This window comes from Bos mutus, chromosome 5 (assembly GCF_027580195.1).
Source record: "Bos mutus isolate GX-2022 chromosome 5, NWIPB_WYAK_1.1, whole genome shotgun sequence".
In the NCBI taxonomy this organism is placed as follows: Eukaryota; Metazoa; Chordata; class Mammalia; order Artiodactyla; family Bovidae; genus Bos; species Bos mutus.
The window spans coordinates 111,147,437-111,164,766 of NC_091621.1; the positions used below are offsets into that span (position 1 = coordinate 111,147,437).

Here is a 17,330-nt window from a genome sequence, read left to right on the forward strand (position 1 = left end):
CTCCCTCCTCCACAAGAGAAGCTAAACTGTGCAGGGGAATTCGGAGGCACTGGGCGTTAACGACGGTGGCGACGGCAACACGACCTCCAGGAAGGTACCTGCTCAGAGCGAGCTCTCCATGGGACCCCCCTTGTGCCGGGTCCTCCTTGTACATTCGCGTTCCGTAAAAATACCAGTAGAGGGCCCCCGAGCTGTCCTCGCCCAGCGGCTCCACGCGGAGACTGTCTGCATCCAGGCCCTGCGCAGGTCAGGGAAAGAGGTTTGGGCAACAACAGAAAACGGAAACAAGGATTTGAAATATATTCTCACAGATCCCTCACATTACAATGGCCAAACACCTGGGGTAATTCTCATTCTGGGTCCAGACATATCGGACCAGGATAAGGCTCCTGCTCCAAGAATAGGATGTGGAAATATTTTAAACCCTCCCCATCACTGCCCCCGTGTTGCCAAAAACAGAGAAAGCCACAAGAATTCTGATGAACTTGTGACACATCTGGCTTGGAACCACACGAGGAGAGACAAGCCCCACAGGAGAGTCAGTGCTGTGGCAGCCTCAACCCACACGATGCTGGGCCACCAGCCGGCCCAGCCCAGCGCTCCCCACTGACCAGCATCACCTCACTGCCGCCCCTGGTGACTGAGACCAAGGCCTTGGTGAAGGCCGGGCTGAGCTGGGCTACAGATCTCACCACAGTTCCCACCCAAGCCCACAGGCACCCCCGACCTCCCAGTGAGGGCAGGATCAGGTGAGGGAGAGGTGGCCAGAGCCCCGCCCAGCACACTTCTGCTGCGTGCATGCAGCGTGTGGTGGGAATGGGGTCAAGTCCTTGGGAGGTGTCATAAATCTTAATTATGCCAAGTCAAATTTCAGATCTCAGGAAATAACATTCAGTGACTAATGTAACCCTAATTCTGGCTGATGACAGAGCGGACAGGAGCCTACGACTGTTCCCATGGCAGCAGGGACCCAGGATATGGAAAGGGGAACACACCAAAGCGGCCAGCACAACCCAGAGCCGGCTTCCCTGAACCGCAGCTCCAGGGAGGATGCCTGTCAGTCACGCACCTTGAGGAGGTCGAAGACGTCGTCTGCGTCCAGCCGGTAGTCACAAAGGCGGTGGAGAATCTCCACTCGGGTGCGCAGGGGCAGGTCCTGGAAGCTGGCCTCCCGCAGAGGGTTGGGCTTCCCCTCCTCCAGCTCCCAGCGGTAGTTGATGATGTCCTCCAGGTAGCTGTGGAAGGTCTGAGGCCTAGCCAGTGGCCCAGACACAAAGGTGTGTGAATACCACACAGAGTATTGGGGGGTGGGGGCAGGGGGCACTGGGGCTGATACATCTTCAACAGTAGAACTGAAAGCCCCTGGAAGGGCCTGCGAGGCCCTTGAGGAAATGCTTGTTACTGCACCATCTCCTTGGAGCTGACAGTGTCAAGTCCCAAAGATTACCAATATTTAAGAAAGCTTCTCACAGAAGGGGTTGTTCTGCACGTTCAGCCACACACAGCACATTGTGCGGCAGCGGCTGCACGTGTGCAGCGGCAGACACCGAAAGAGGCCGTGTCGACTGTCACCTTACAGGCAGACGCTATGGAGCTCAAGAGGCATTCAGTTTACATAGGCAGACTACAGACCTCAGGGGGCATTTAGTTCAAAGTCAGGTCCGTGACTTAAGAGGGCAAACAGCAAAGAAGGCTAGGGTCTGCCTGGTTTAATCCATTCATGTTTCATGTTCTGATGCAAAGGTAGAAAACCTCCTCCAGAACACAAGCATGAACAAGCAAGAACACAGAACACATTCATGTGCTATTACATGTAACCCTGTAGGCATGATACAAAATACTATCTTCTAAACTTGAGAGGTTTTTCTGCAGGAAACATTTAAAACAGTTCAATGACAACTTAAATTTCTGACTAGTACCTAAATGTGCCTTGTATATAACAGTGTGCTATGCATGCCCGCGTGCTTAGCCATGTCTGACTCTTTGCAACCCTATGGACTATAGCCTGCCAGGCTCCTCTGTCTATGGGATTCTCCAGGCAAAAATACTGGAGCGGTTGCCAAGTTTCCTTCTCCAGGGATCTTCCTGACTCAGGGACTGAACCTGCATCTCCTGTGTTTCCTGCACTGCAGGTGGGTTCTTTCCCCACTGAGCCATCAGGAAAGCCCCGGTATGTAACAAAGTGATGTTTCATTGTTAGATAGTTACGCTGTATCTCAACTATTAAAGAATCTGGATACAATTTCACCTAATGCTTGATTTAAAAACATTTTTCTCACTAAACGACAGCTCCAAAGGAATTATGTAGGTCAATATTTTTAAAAGAGGCAGTTACCATGTTATTTTATAATCTATGGTAGTTACAGCTGTAGAAAAAGTCAGAAGAAATACTCTTAGAAAAAATCAAAGGGCCTTAGGCAACTAAGAAATGAAACATTTTGCTCTTTCAAAGACAGAGGAACTTCATTTCTGTCCCACTGATACCTCAAACTAGCATAGAGTGAATGTGGGTAGCTCATCGAAATCCATCATGACACCTGGGAACAGGGCTCTCAGCCCAGGGACCCGAGGGAGCCCTGCCTGCAGCACCTGCCGCTCTTACAAACTGAGGCCACCAGTGCAGGGCGCTTGTTCTGGATGGTTATCACCAATCCTTTCAATAGAACAAAAAGACTGAAGCACATGGTCCATGTCCATGTTCCTTCTTGTCTGAAAGAAGTTCTAAATGCTAATTCCCCTTCCCCTCTCCTTAAAATAGCTTGCAAGAGACAGACATAACTATCTCTCCACACTCCAGGGTGAGCATCTCAGAACCCCAGCAGAGAACTGCTCGTTTTGCTTTCCGCAGAACAAGCTTCCACCAGGAGACCCACGTGACGTGGGAGGTGTGGCCAAGCAGGGAAACAACCTTCCTGAGATCACCTGAGTAAAAGGAAGACTGCTGTGTCAGTTCTGAGACGTGAAAGGGTATCTGCAGTCCACGTGCAGGCAGCAGTGAGGACCTGGCATCCCAGTGCCATGTAGAGACGAAACAGAAAAATTCAGTTCAGTTCAGTCACTCAGTCATGTCCGACTCTGCAACCCCATGGACTGCAGCACGCTAGGCTTCCCTGTCCATCACCAACTCCTGGAGTTTACTCAAACTCATCTCCATTGAATCGGTGATGCCATCCAACCATCTCATCCTCTGTCATCCCCTTCTCTTCCTGCCTGCAATCTTACCCATCATCAGGGTCTTTTAAAATGAGTCAGTTCTTCGCATCAGGTGGCCAAAGTATTGGAGTTTCAATTTCAGCATCAGTCCTTCCAATGAATATTCAGGGCTGATTTCCTTTAGGATGGACTGGCTAGATCTCTTTGCTGTCCTACACTACAGTTCAAAAGCATCAATTCTTCAGTGTTCAGCTTTCTTTATGGTCCAACTCTCACATCCACAAATAGAGAGACTAACTTTTGGTAATTCCTAAAAGGCCCCACAAGAACATTTGAAAAGTACTTATTCATAAAGATCATAAAACAATTCAGCCCAAAACCACTAAACCAATGCCTCTTTTGTAGGACTATATGGTACCTGCCATGTCTTGAAATCAATTAAGAAATCATGACAAGTAAAAAATCATGACAATTTCAAACTCAAGGAAAATATGACTAAGATATAAAACATTTTAACAGGGAAATACATATATAACAGATTTTGTGTATATGAATGCTTATGTTAGGTAAAAAAGAAGAGTATTAAAAGTCATCTAGAAATGTTTGAAAAGCTACTTGGAAATCTTTGTCTTTAAAAAGATAAAGAACTGTCTTTAGTGGAAACCAGATGGGACCTTAATTAAATATTATTTGTATGAATTGGAAGTCTGGAGTGTCAAGTTTAAGGTGAGAAATGGTACAGTACGAATTCTAAACAGCTTCTGATAATTAAAGATGCACCCTGCTACCCCAGAATCACTCTCTCTCACACATACATACACATACGTACACACACACACACACACACACACAGATACATACATGCACCCACAAAGTCTATAAGAAATAAAGTGAAATACTTAAAAAAGAAACCATTGAAGGACAAAGGAAGGAAAAAAAAATAAGAAGGAAACAGGTGAAGAGACACTTATTAGTCATTTAGGGAATGCAAATCAAAACCCAATAAGGTACCATGCCACACCCACCAGGAAGGCTAAAATTAGACAGACAGGTAAGAACAAGTGCTAACTGCTTATTAACTCCGAGAAAGGGGAATGCTCGTACACTTAGTGGGAATATGAAACGATGCAGTTGCTTTGCAAATATTTGGCGAGTTGCTCAAAACTTAAACGGAATTACCATATGACCCAACCATTCCACTCTTGGGTACACAGGCAAGAGAAATGAAACTTACATCCATACAAAAACAAGTACACTAATGTTCATACAGCAGCACGATTCACAATGGTCAGAAACTGAAATAGCACCATGTCCATGAGCTAATAGAGAAATAAAACATACAACAGAGTATTTTCTGACCATAAAATGAATGAGTCCTTGATTCATGATACAATGTGTTTGAAAACATGCTAAATAAAATGAGCCTAATACCTACATGTATGTATTCCACCTACAGAAGCACCTAGAATAGTAAATGAACAACGTGCACAGAAAGCCCATTAGTTAGTGGAACTGGTGACTGCAGGGAGTGAGGAGCGACAGCTCATGGGTGTGAGGTGTCTCATGAGGCTGATAAAACGTTCTGGAATTCAACAGTAGTGATGACTATACAATCCGTGAAATATTCTTAACACCCGCCCATGAGGTAGGCATTGAAAAACCCCAGAGACCCAAGTGGAAAACCAACCATACCAATAATTATACTAAATGTAAGTGAATTAACAGTCAAACACTACTTAGTAGTAAATTTATAGCTTTGAAATGCCTATATTGAAAAGAAAAAAGGCTCATAACCAGTACTATAACTTAAGAAGAAAGAAAAAGAAGGGTAGGCCAAAGTAAACAGAAGAAATAATAAAGATAAATCAATAAAACAAAAAAGACTTTAAAAAGAAAACGAACAGTAGGTAAGGTTAAAAGTTGGTTCCTTAGTAAACATTTTAAAAGTTGATAAACCTGTACAAAGAATCAACTTCTAGAGGGAAAGAGAGACAGAACAGACACATCGGGAATGAAAATGGAAACACCACTGTAGATCCTACAGATATTAAGAGAATAACAGAATGTTATGAATAGCACTACAGAAATAAATTTAAAAACTGAAACAGACAAATTCCTTGAAAAATGCCAAAATGACTTACCAAAGTCATGGCTTAAGAAACAGACCATCCAGAAGATAGAGGAACCCTCCTACACTGTTGGTGGCGATGTAAATGCGTACAGCTACTATGCAGAACAGTTTGGAGGTTTCTCAAAAAACAGAGAATGGTGCTGGCGTATGATCCAGCAGTCCCATTCCTGGTATATATCCACACAAAACTATAATTCAAAAAGATACATGCACCCCTTATGTTCACAGCAGCACTATTCATAATAGCTAAGACATGGAAGCAACATAGATTTTCATCAACAGATGACTGGATAAAGATGTGGTACATATAAACAGTGGAATGTTACTCAAGCATAAAAAGAATGAAATAACGCCACTTGCAGCAACACAGATGGACCTAGAGATGACCACACTGAGTGAAGAGACAGACACCATACGATATCACTTATATGTGAAATCTAAATATGACACAGACTTACCTATGAAACAAACTCACAGACACAGAAAACAGGTATGTGGTTGCCAAAGAAAGGGGGTGTGGGGGGAGTGATGGATTGGGAGTCTGGGATTAGCAGATGCAAACTGGTATATACAGAATGGATAAACAACAAGGCCTGTTGTACAGCACAGGGAACTATATTCAATATCCTGTGATAAACCACAGGAAAAATGGAAAAGAATATGAAAAAGGATATATATGTATGATTGAATCACTCTGTTGTACAGCTGAAATTAGTGCAATACTATACTTAAATAAATTTTTTTTTTAAAAAGGTGGTGGTCCAGTGGTTAAGATTCTACCTTCCACTGCAGGGGCCGCAGGTGTGATCCCTGATCAGGGAACTAAGACCCCACATGCTGGCTGGTGTGGCCAAAAATTAAAATTAAAAAAAACTTTTTTAAGAAATAAAACACCCAAATAGCCTTAATCTATTAAAGAAACTGAATCAATAATACTCACATAAAACCTTGCACAAAGAAAACTACAAACCCAAAGGCTTTCAGTGGTGAACTGTTCAAAAGAAATTACACAGACTTTTTCAGAAACCAGAGAAGGGAAATGCTTCTCAACCCATCTGCCAAACCTGACAAAGATTTCTAAGCAAATAAAAGTACAGGCCAATATTCTTCATCACCGTCCTCAAAACAGCAGCAAATTGAATTCAGCAAGAGACAAAAGGGACAGCACTTCATCACACTTCATGGTGAAAGGCTGTATACTTCCCCCAAGATCAGGAACAACACCAGAGTTGTGGCCAGCACAGTGTCAAGACAAGAGAAGGAAGCTCTTGGGACAGAGGCTGAAGCAGAAGCAGACAACAGAAACTCCTCAGTTATCTTCAAGACCAATGAACCAAGAAGCGGGTTCAGGAAGCATCAGTAATAAGGTCAACATAAAAAGATCAACTGTATTTTACATATACTGGCAACAAGTAGCTGGAAAATATAAAAGCTCAAGCACAAATGGAAAGATGCATAATATCTTTACACTGAAACCATACAATATTCCTGAAATTAAAGCAGATAAACAAATGGTGAGATACGTATCATGGTCAAGGACTGGGGAATTCAACATCGGTCGGTGTCCATTTTCTGTAGCAGGCCTTTTTTGGGGGGTGGCAGGGCTGACAACTTGATTTTTAAATTTGTATGCTAAGAACCCAGAATAGTCAAAACACTTAAAAAGCAAAACTAAAATATAAAAAAGGTGGAGAACACTCTCAATTTCAAGACAATCTGATACTTGAATAGACTGAACATACATGAAACTCATAAGTAAAAAATGTGGACCCTGACCTTCTGCTTCACACCACAGACAAATACTAACTCAAAATGCATCATAATAACTGCAAAAAGTTGAAACTATAAAACTAAGAGAAAACCTCAAAGAAAATCTATTGACATTAAAGGTATGTCCTGATTTGGAAATATTAATAACACCCCAGAAAAAACTGATAGATTAGACTTCAACAAAATTAAAACTTATCGTTCTTTAAAAGACAGTGTCAAACAAACAGGTAAGCTACACATCAGGAAAAAACAGTCATAGCCTGTTATTTACCTCGTCATCAGGGGAATGCAAACTGAAACCACAATGAGTTACCACATTACACGCAACAGAATCAGTAAAATGAAAACCTGGGTAAAATTAAAAATAATAAATGTTGGCAAAGATATGGAGCAACCACAGTGGTCAAGAAAACAAGTCTGGCAGTTTCTTAACATCAAACACACTCTCCTATGGGACCCAGCAATTCCCAAGAAAATGAAGAGACGTTCACAAAAACTTGTGCAGATGCTTCCAGCTGCTTCATTCCTTACAGCCCCACTGGAGGCAGCACACAAGTCCACCAGTTAGTAGACAGAACACTTGAGTCATTTTTGCACTGGATACAACTGAGACTCCTCCCTCAAGGAACAAAGCACTGACGTGGACGGCAGCATCAGCGAGCGCCACGCACTCTGGGCTTCCCGAAAGACGCGGACACGCAGTGATCCCAACCAGAAGCAGCTCTGCAGGAAGGCCAAACAACCTTATCCACAGGGACCAGACCACCGTATAGGACACGGCAGGTTTCTCTGGGAGGGTGGGGGTTCATCCACAGGGACCAGACCACCGTATAGGACACGGCAGGTTTCTCTGGGAGGGTGGGGGTTAGATTTAGTGCAAAGGGGGCACTTTCTGGGGAGATGGAAATGTCGTATTATCTTGAACAGCATGCTGACCGAGTTCATGGAATTAGAAACAAGAACCTATTTTTCTAAAAACGGACAGGCAAACTATGACCCATGGACCAAATCTGGCCTGAGTGTCTATCTTTAGACTGTAAGCTAAGAATGTAAAAATCATTCTTTTTTAAAAGTTGGGAGAAAAATGAAATCAAAAGAATATTATTTCATGACATATGAAAATAATATAGAATTCAAATTCCAGTGTCCATAAAACTCTAAAAAAACAGCCACAGGGACTTCCCTGGTGATCCAATGGCTAAGATTCGCGCTCCCAATGCAGGGGACCTGGGTTCAATCCCTGGTTAGGGAAGTAGATCCCATATGCCACAACAGAGACACGGCACAGCTTGCGAGTTAACTACCTAGCTAGCTACTTAAATAAATGAGTAAATTAAAAACACCCACATCCAGTATCAGCCATGAAGCATTGCTCTCCCCACTACTAAAAGCTCCAGACTGCTCTAAGGATGTCATAAATAATTTAATTTAATCTAAGTCAATATTATTATTAATAAATAAATTTAGTAATAGGTATGCTTATCATTCCCATTTTACAGGTGAGGCAAGTAATACAGAAAGAGATGATGAACTGTCTTCTCTCTCTATAGTTACTAGGTTGTACCCGACTCTAGCAACCCCATGGACTGTAGCTTGCCAGGCTCCTCCATCAGTGGGAATCTCCAGGCAACAATATTGGAGTAGGTTGCCGTTTCCTTCTCTGGGGGATCTTCCCGACCCAGGAATCAAACCTGGATCTCCTGCATTGCAGGCAGATTCTTTACCAACTGAGTTACGAGGGAAGCCCTTTCTTAGCTCCACGTAATAGCTAAGTCTTAGAAGCAGGAAAGAAAAGCATTCATTTGTACAAAATCCTCTTTATTTAGGGTGGGATGAAAAGAAAGCCTCTGAGAATACTGAGCACAAATTCACTCTAAATGCACGTGGATACCACTGGAGAGACAGAGTAACGATCACTTCGGGCAGTTCCTTTCAGTGGAAAAAGTAAAATTCACTGCGATGCTTCCTTGTCTGAGTGATCACTGCACACAAGTGTATTCAGTTTGCATAAATTCACTACACTGCAGAGTAAGGAACATGCCTTTTCTGTGTATTACTACAGATCATCATCAACAAGTTTTTAGAAGGGTGAAGCCTCACTCCAGACTAGTTAATTCAACTTGGTCAACCAGATCTCACACTTAACTTCACCATTCAGAAATGTTTTTGTTTCAGTATACTCATCTATTTTTTTCTAACACAAACACTTTGTTTTCTGAAATGCTGTGACATATCACAGGTATGCTCTGACGAAGGCTAGAACCAACACTTGCCTCCCTGGACCAGCAGAGAACAGCAGGACCAATGCCGCGCCACACCACCGCGCAGGACAGGGTGATGATGAGCGCTGAGGGCACGAGGGGCTGAAGGCTCCCCGCTCCTTCTGTCCTTCAGAGACTCGCAGCTTCCTTCAACAGCAGAAAAGTCACCGAAGCAGTGCTGGCAAAAAGGGAAAACTCTCTGCTCTCGGTTACACCACCACCTGAAATTTCAGGACATTTGACCAGGCTCATTTGTTTGTTTTTTAAAATAAATTAACATCTGATTTCAAAAGAAATTGTTTAGGAGTAACTGATACAGTGCTGTCATGAGGAAGAAGCTAATGTTAAGAGGCTGGGCGCCAGCACACAGCTGCAAGAGACAGAACCCATGAGGAGGCAGCTCTGCAAACGTAAACAAGTATTTCTTGTGCTTGATCATCGCCAACACACCTGTGAAGACAAGGCCTAAGTATGAAAGAGGAAATTCCAGTACAGATTTCAAATGTGCACGATCATCTAGGAAAGGTGAGCTGGACATCTTGCCAGGCTGTAGGCACTGGGTCATTACCTTCACACCCTCACAGGCCTTTGTGCTGTGTTCGCCTCGCCCCTCAGGCCTCATCCATTCACTCACTCCTTCCTGGTCTCCGGTGCTCCCTACCCTGGGGACCACACCTCCAAACTTGTCACCCAGCCTACAAGGCCTACTGGGCTCCCACTCCTGCTGTGCTGTGGCCACTGGATTCCTTGAGTGGCTGAGCGTTCAGAGACGAGTGGGCAAAGAAGGTGGTGGTGGGCTACGCAAGCCCCACACGTGCACAATGACACCAGCCAAGGCGATAAGAGCCCCCAGCTGGGGCTGGGCCCTGTCTTCCCTCCAGCTGAGAGGTGTCTTAGATGATTTCCAACAGAAAGGGGTTTAATCGTGAAGTCTCATTTTATATGGTGGCAATGAATCAAAATTTAATAGAGCCAAGATTCTGCAGCTCAAACCAATCACATTTTTGAACCACATGGGACTTTCTGCAACCCCCTAGGCGCTGCTCCAGGGCTTCAAGCCCCAGGAGCAACCCTCCCACCTGCACTTCATGAGCGGGTCTGTCCTTCCTGCGTTCACCCACTTATTGGGCTCCCTTGGGAAGCACCCACGTGAAGACTCAATTCCCTGGCCCTTTTCTCAAACACCTGCGTGCTCTGCAGACTTTAGAGCACTTCTGTGGCCAGAGCACACACTCTGTGGTGGGAACCAGGACTGAGGGTTCTGAGGGCGTCTGTCCTACAGCACCCTGGCCAGAGTGAGGTGAGGCAAAGGGACCCCTTGGACCCTGATGAGTCATAGGTGAAATAAAACAACCTCTGGAATGAGCAGCCTGGAAATGCATTGTTTTGAATCTTTTTTGGGGGGCCATGCAGCATGTGGATCTTAGCTCCCTGACCAGGGACTGAGCCTATGCTCACTGCAGCGGAAGTATGGAGTCTCAACCACTGGACCGCCAGGGAGGTCCTGTATTTCTTTAATCTTAAACGGGCCTTTCTTTTGACTCAGTGACAATACTTACAGAAATTTAAAATAAGAGCATGATTCACTAGGTGTACAAGCTTTTATGTCCAAGGCTATGTGAAATATGTTTATAACAGTTAAAGAGTTAAGGCACAAATGTTCATCTACTAAACTGGGGTATCTGACAATCCTATTTAGAGAAACATTAGTTATGATAACTAAATGTAAGATAAGAAAAAGTGAAATTATATACACATTATGACTACAACAGTGCTTAAAAAACCACACAAACTCCCCAAGCCACAGCTCAAAAAGCAAACCCTTCCTCATTGTGTCTGAGTGATAAGGCATATGTTTCCTCCTGCTCTTTGTCCAGCATGACAGCCTGGACGCCCCTGGGGACGGACAGCACTCCAGAGCACCCAGGAGAGCACCCCCACCGTGTCAGGGCGGCTGAGGACCACGATGGGTGCAGGAGCAGCTCACCACCCTCACTCACGTTGTACCCACATGTCGACTCCCAGCCCTGACAGGCCCCTAAGAGTGAGCTTACTACAACAGAAATATTCCACACACCGCCTTTCGTTCACTGTCCAAAAACTACAAACCATAACAGCCCAAACTTCTGTTTGGTCTGGGGGACCAGGACTGGGAACCTCATCCAGTCTCTGCTTCCCAGAAGTGTCCCACAGTTCAATGCCATGTGGGAACAGGATAAAGAGAATGGCTACCGAGTCCCTGGAAACAAGGGCCAAGGCCTGAGCAGGAAGAGCCTGTACTTGCTGACAGAGATGAAATTCAGCTCCACGTTTCTACCTGTCTCACGTGTAAGGGAGAGGGTGTACTTGGCGGCTACGGTGTGAGAGGCCCAGAAGCTCCATCTCAGAATGATGCTACTGTTCACAGGAACAAGAGACACAGACCCAAGGGGCAGAACGACAGTAAGAATCTAATTTTGTTCGGCATCGATTTACCAATACTGGAAACAAAGATGAGAAAGTAAGGCCTACACTGAGAGGAAAACACTCCATGTGACTGTGGCAGCTGGGAACCTAAGGGGAAGGGCTCTAGATTTGTGAGAGTGGGAAAAAGACAATACAATGAAAACGCAGCTGCAGAAGCAGCAAAAGGCAGGGCCCAGAGCCACGTGTGAATACACTGTATGTCTCGGCCGATGATCTGCTCAGGTTTGCTCCAGGAGATACGAAACATCACTAGGACTAGTTAATTCCTTCCACTGCCAGGAGAGGACTGGGGTTACTCACGTGATGTCCCTTCGCTGATAGCAGCCCTGGAGCAGGCGGGCGATCAGGTCGCTGATGAACTCCACGTCATCTCTGTGGAGAGCTGCTTCTAACTCCTAAGGAGGGGGAGACAGGGGCGAGAGCTCAGACTCAGAGGCAGATCCCCAACACCCCGCCAGTGGCCCTCCCCCCACACCACCACAGCTCATCACGGCACTGTCCTTTCTGACTTGATGCAGCTCTTTGATTTTCTAGGCGTTTACTCCCCTATTGCTCTTACCAAGCTCCATTTCTTTCATCTGTACACCTCTTTTTATAAATCAGTGCCATCGCTTCTCAGACTTTTGGCTAAGATCAGGTGTATAAGTCAGTGCCAGCACAGTCACAAAAGAGCTTAACTTATGTAAACAGGCTGTATTGCTTTCTATTTTAATGCAGGAGTGTAATGGAGCAGATGTATAATTGATCAAAAAGCATTCATTTACTGAAGTTTCAACAAGTAAGCCAACTGCAACAGCTCTCCAGAATCATGCCACTTGGAACGTTCTGTGCGCACACAGCCTGTCGGACCTAATAGCAGTGAGGTGCTGCCCATGCGGGGGTCGGGGGCGAATCCCAGGGGACAGGGGACAGGCATGTGGGATTCAGGCAGAGATGGCACACATACACTAAACGAGGGTTCACTGAGGAGCTACAGGGACAGAGGTGACAGCTGGGATTTGGGGGCCCCTATTCCTTTCCTTCTCAAGCTCCCACAGTGAACAGTCACCACTCCCAGGACACAGGCCCACATCCACCTGCTGTGCAAGCCGACTCCCCGGGATCCACTCTGCTGGTGGCGTGGTCGGCTCATAACCAGACTCAGGGTCTTGTAAGTGGGTCCAAAAGCACCAAGGGCACCAGCTTCTGACCTCCACACTGAGGAGCAGGCAGTGTGCACAAGGAGGTCCACTTCTACTAGAAATACGGGAAGGCCTTTGGCTCGATATTTTAATCCTTCTGTTTATTGTTCTATGTTCAAAAGTTCCTAAGTTTGTAAACAACCCGGGAACATCACGTGGCACAAGCATTACTAAGCACACTAACTGACAGAAACAAACAACTGAAGCCAACAACGCGAGCAGGAAGGGGCCCTGGACACCTTGAACGCCAGGGCCTCAGTGTGAAAACACCGTGCCAGCCCAAGGGCAAGTGTGGCCGGGATGCGCAAACCTGACACAAGGGCACCTACTCTTCTGGGCAGACACCAGGGATGCTGAGCCCGCTCTTCCAGGAGAACTGGGTGGGCCTGAAATATCTGCCATGTGAGCTCTGAGAAGAACTTGTGACGCTTATGAATACAAGTGCCACCCTGCCTCACACGTCACCCACAGGATACGGAAACGCACGAAACACAACATTCCTTTGTAGACGTATCTCTATTATATTGTGCCTCAAATTCAGAAGCACCTAGAAAACAGACCAAATCAGACTCGGTGACTCGGGAGAGGCACTTTCCCCGGCGCCCTGCAGGACCCAGCCTGCAGAGTCACTGCTCCGTCAGAGGCTGGACCTAAGTGTCCTCCCCGCAGCGGCCACAGGCAGCCAGGGCTCCCTGCACAGCCTCCGCTCTCACGGCCCTGCGCCCAGTGTCACAGAGAGACAGCAGAGCAGAAGCAGGACAGCAATTTTAATCCCACTGAACAAAAAGAGGACTCGCTTATCAGTTAAAATTTTTTCACTTCAATGGATACAGAGTTAGAGATTTGCAAGATCAAGACGTTCTGGAACAGATTCATAGCAACATGAATACACTTAACACAACCAGACTGTGCCCTGACACTTAACACCAGTGGACGGTGCACTTACACATAAGCAGTGCTGGACTGCACCCTGACACTCAACATTCCTAGGCTGTGCACGTCAACGGAACACCACTGGACTGTGTCCTTACACCTCACACTACAGACCGTGTACCTGTAACAGTTAGCGAAGTAGAGTTTATGTATCTTTGATCACAATTCAGGGGGTCGGGGAGAGAACTTGCCACATTACAAGTATCCCCAGGCAGAAGCTACGGTGATTTAAATGAGGGGATACTTATAAATGCCAGACCAGCCTGATGCACAGTGAACGCTCCGTAATGTGTGAGCCCTGCAGTCAATTCATTCCCAAGTGACGGTGTGTAGAAAAAAACAGATTGAAGAAACAGAAAGTGGTCTTTTCAAAAATCAGATTTCTGAACAATAGAAACTCAAACTTTCTTTTAATACATGGCCTGTATGCATGATGTTTTTGAACTGTGGTGTTGGAGAAGATTCTTGCTGCTGCTGCTAAGTCGCTTCAGTCGTGTCTGACTCTGCGACCCCATAGACGGCAGCCTACCAGGCTCCTCCATCCCTGGGATTCTACAGGCAAGAACACTGGAGTGGACTGCCATTTCCTTCTCCGATGCATGAAAGTGAAAAGTGAAAGTGAAGTCGCTCAGTCATTTCTGACTCTTTGTGATCCCACGGACTGCAACCTACCAGGCTCCTCCGTCCATGGGATTTACCAGGCAAGAGTACTGGAGTGGGTTGCCATTGCCTTCTCGGAGAAGACTCTTGAGAGTCCCTTGAATTGCAAAGGGATCCATCCAACCAGCCCATCCTAAATGAAATCAGTCCTAAATATACACTGGAAGGATTGATGCTGAAACTCCAATACTTTGGCCACGTGATACAAAGAACTAACTCATTGGAGAAGACCCTGATGCTGAAAGACTGAAGGCAGGAGGAGAAGGGGACCTCAGAGGATGAGCTGGTTGGATGCCATCACCGACTTGAGTGTGAGCAAGTTCCAGGAGTTGGTAATGGACAGAGAAGCCTGGCATGCTGCAGTCCATGGGGTCGCAAAGAGTCAGACTGCACTGAGCGACTGAACTGAACTGATGCATGAGCCAATAAAACTACCTCCAACCCAGGTTATTCACAGCTTCACTACTTCCACCTTCAGCCCAGAGCCCAGGCTAAGGCAACCAGGGTCTTTAAACACTCTTCAAAAGCCCCGCCCCCGCCGCTCCTCCTCACTCCACACCCCCTTTTGTATTCCCTTTTCACTGTGGGCACTGAGCTGTGAGCACAGAAATCTGAACTCTGCCAAGATGCTCTGGGACGGGGGTGGGGGGAGCAACCAGCAAATCACCGAGAAGGGACCAAGCAGGGCTCCTGAGCGTCACGCTCGCCCTCCTTGCAGCTGGCGTCACAGCTCATTAGGAATGAGCCTGTTCAGCCCTGGGACCTGGCAGTAGCTGCTGAGAAAAGGACCCCAGGGTGAGCCAGGGAGGAGTCGGGGGGTAGGGGCCTTGAGCCTGTGTTGTGGAAACTTTTCCCCAAACAGGGAGTACATCCTGGAGAGGCAGCCCAGGAACATCACTAACTCCTCCACGCCAGCACGGCTCAGCAACTGCTCTGCTCTCAAAGCTCACTGCAGGGCCTCCTAGTAATGGACCCAATCCCGAGATCCCAAATCTTCTTTATCTTTTGTGAAACAAGGTAGAGAGAACAACTTTCCTTCCCTCAACTCCAAGGAAGAAGGGAGATGACGGACGTGCACACTCCAGGCACAAAGACCCCACTAAGTTTCCCCAAGGAGGGAAAGGCCTGAGGAAACAGCTACCTGGGTCTCACTTGATGTAAAAGGCACAGATCTTTCTCACCTGCACAGGGACCAGCTGCAAGGCAGTGGGGATCACAGTCAAAGGTGGGGGTTTCCATGCACGCCCAGGCCTGTGCTCACACAAAGGAGGTGCAAAGCTGGCCCTCTGAGGGCCATCCCAGCTGCTCTCTGAGACAGGCTGCCTGGCGAGCAGGCCCAGGCCTCAGAAAGCACCCCTGGCACTTTGGCAGCTGATGCTTCTAACCTGGTATAAATTACCTTCATCCCAAAGGCTGCTCGAGACAGTTCACACCGTATTGGCAGCTCTACGCTGCAGACACGACAGCCATCACCAGTCATGACGTAGGGAGCAACTTTCTAGAAAGGAAACCACACAGCTCCCCTCAGGCTGAAAAATACTGATCAAAGCAATAAATGTATAAACCTACATGAATATGCTTGTCTGAAAAGGTATAAATTACCAAAACTGGCTCCAGATATTAAAAAAGGGATCTGAAGTTACACACATCTTCTCCCACAGGCAAGCCCCAGAATACAGAAGGAACTGCTGAGCACTGAAGAGATGGGAGTCTCAGCAGCCCAGCCAGGAGGCTGGTGCTCAGCCTCAGACTAGGGTCGGAATCTGGACTTCACGCCGAGACTGTGCCCTCGGAACCCATGGCACGTGGCTCATGGCACAGCTTCCTAGAGAGCTGGGTTTCCTCTGATGGTTTTGTTTTCATAATTGTAGCTTGTGGTCATTTGGAAAGGTATACTATTTTTAACTTAAACATGTGAATGAATTTCAAAAATAAAACTGGAGATGTGGTCAGACAACTTATGTCAAAGCTATTTCATTCAGCCAGAAGCCCTAGACCCCTGGGGTTAAGCAGCCCCACTCCTTGCTCACCACTGGACTGGCCAGAAATAATTTAGGTGTAACCAGGAAAGAGGAGCCTGGTGGGCTGCCATCTATGGGGTCGCACAGAGTCGGACACAACTGAAGCGACTTAGCAGCAGCAGTGAAATCAGGGAGAGAAGCAACAATCAAGCCTGGAAGTTAATCTGGGTGTGGTGTGCAGGCCAGGGCAACACAGGCCCAGGGTGAGACAGTCCCAGGCCCAGCCCAGGGAGGACAACAAGGACGACAGTGAGTCAGGGCAGAGGCTGAAAGGGGAGCTGCAGAAGCAAAGTTCATGAGATGTTGCAACTGTAGGTGGAAGGCAGAGAACAGGACATCTCAGGGAACTTTTAATACTGTGCCCAGCCCCCCAACAAGACAATGGATCTCTAACTGGTGAAAAACTAAGTGGGGGCGGGGCGGGGACAGATAACAAAGCGGGAAATATCCTGGCTGTTCATGTGTCATCACGCCCTGGTCTCCTGGGGGACAACAGCACAGAACACTGGACACATGACTTGGATGTGCGGGGCCGTCTCATCTGCCAATCAGCTCAGCCTCCATGGTCACATGACAGGGGGTGTCACGAGGGAAAAGGCCCCTGTGCCTAAAGACGCGCTCTGTGCCTGGCTTCGCAGCTCATGCTGAGGCTGCCAACAGGCTGAGACACCCTCTCGGGGAGCATCACAACTGGGAGGGGGCAAGCGGTCCCCATTCCCGGTAGAGACGGCAGTGATTAAGAATGAGCTTGCTC

General features: G+C 46.8%; 1 protein-coding gene across 1 annotated transcript in view; it reads right to left on the reverse strand.

Annotated features, from left to right (window-relative positions):
- Window positions 1-17,330, reverse strand: part of CECR2 (CECR2 histone acetyl-lysine reader) — a 117,210-nt gene that overhangs the window by 30,107 nt on the left and 69,773 nt on the right. Inside the window, exons 2-4 of the mRNA XM_070371646.1 lie at window positions 12,082-12,176; window positions 1,070-1,253; window positions 99-238 (exon numbers count right to left, since the gene is read on the reverse strand). Coding sequence (XP_070227747.1) covers window positions 99-238; window positions 1,070-1,253; window positions 12,082-12,176 — 419 coding nt within the window. The remainder of the gene's footprint in view (window positions 1-98; window positions 239-1,069; window positions 1,254-12,081; window positions 12,177-17,330) is intronic.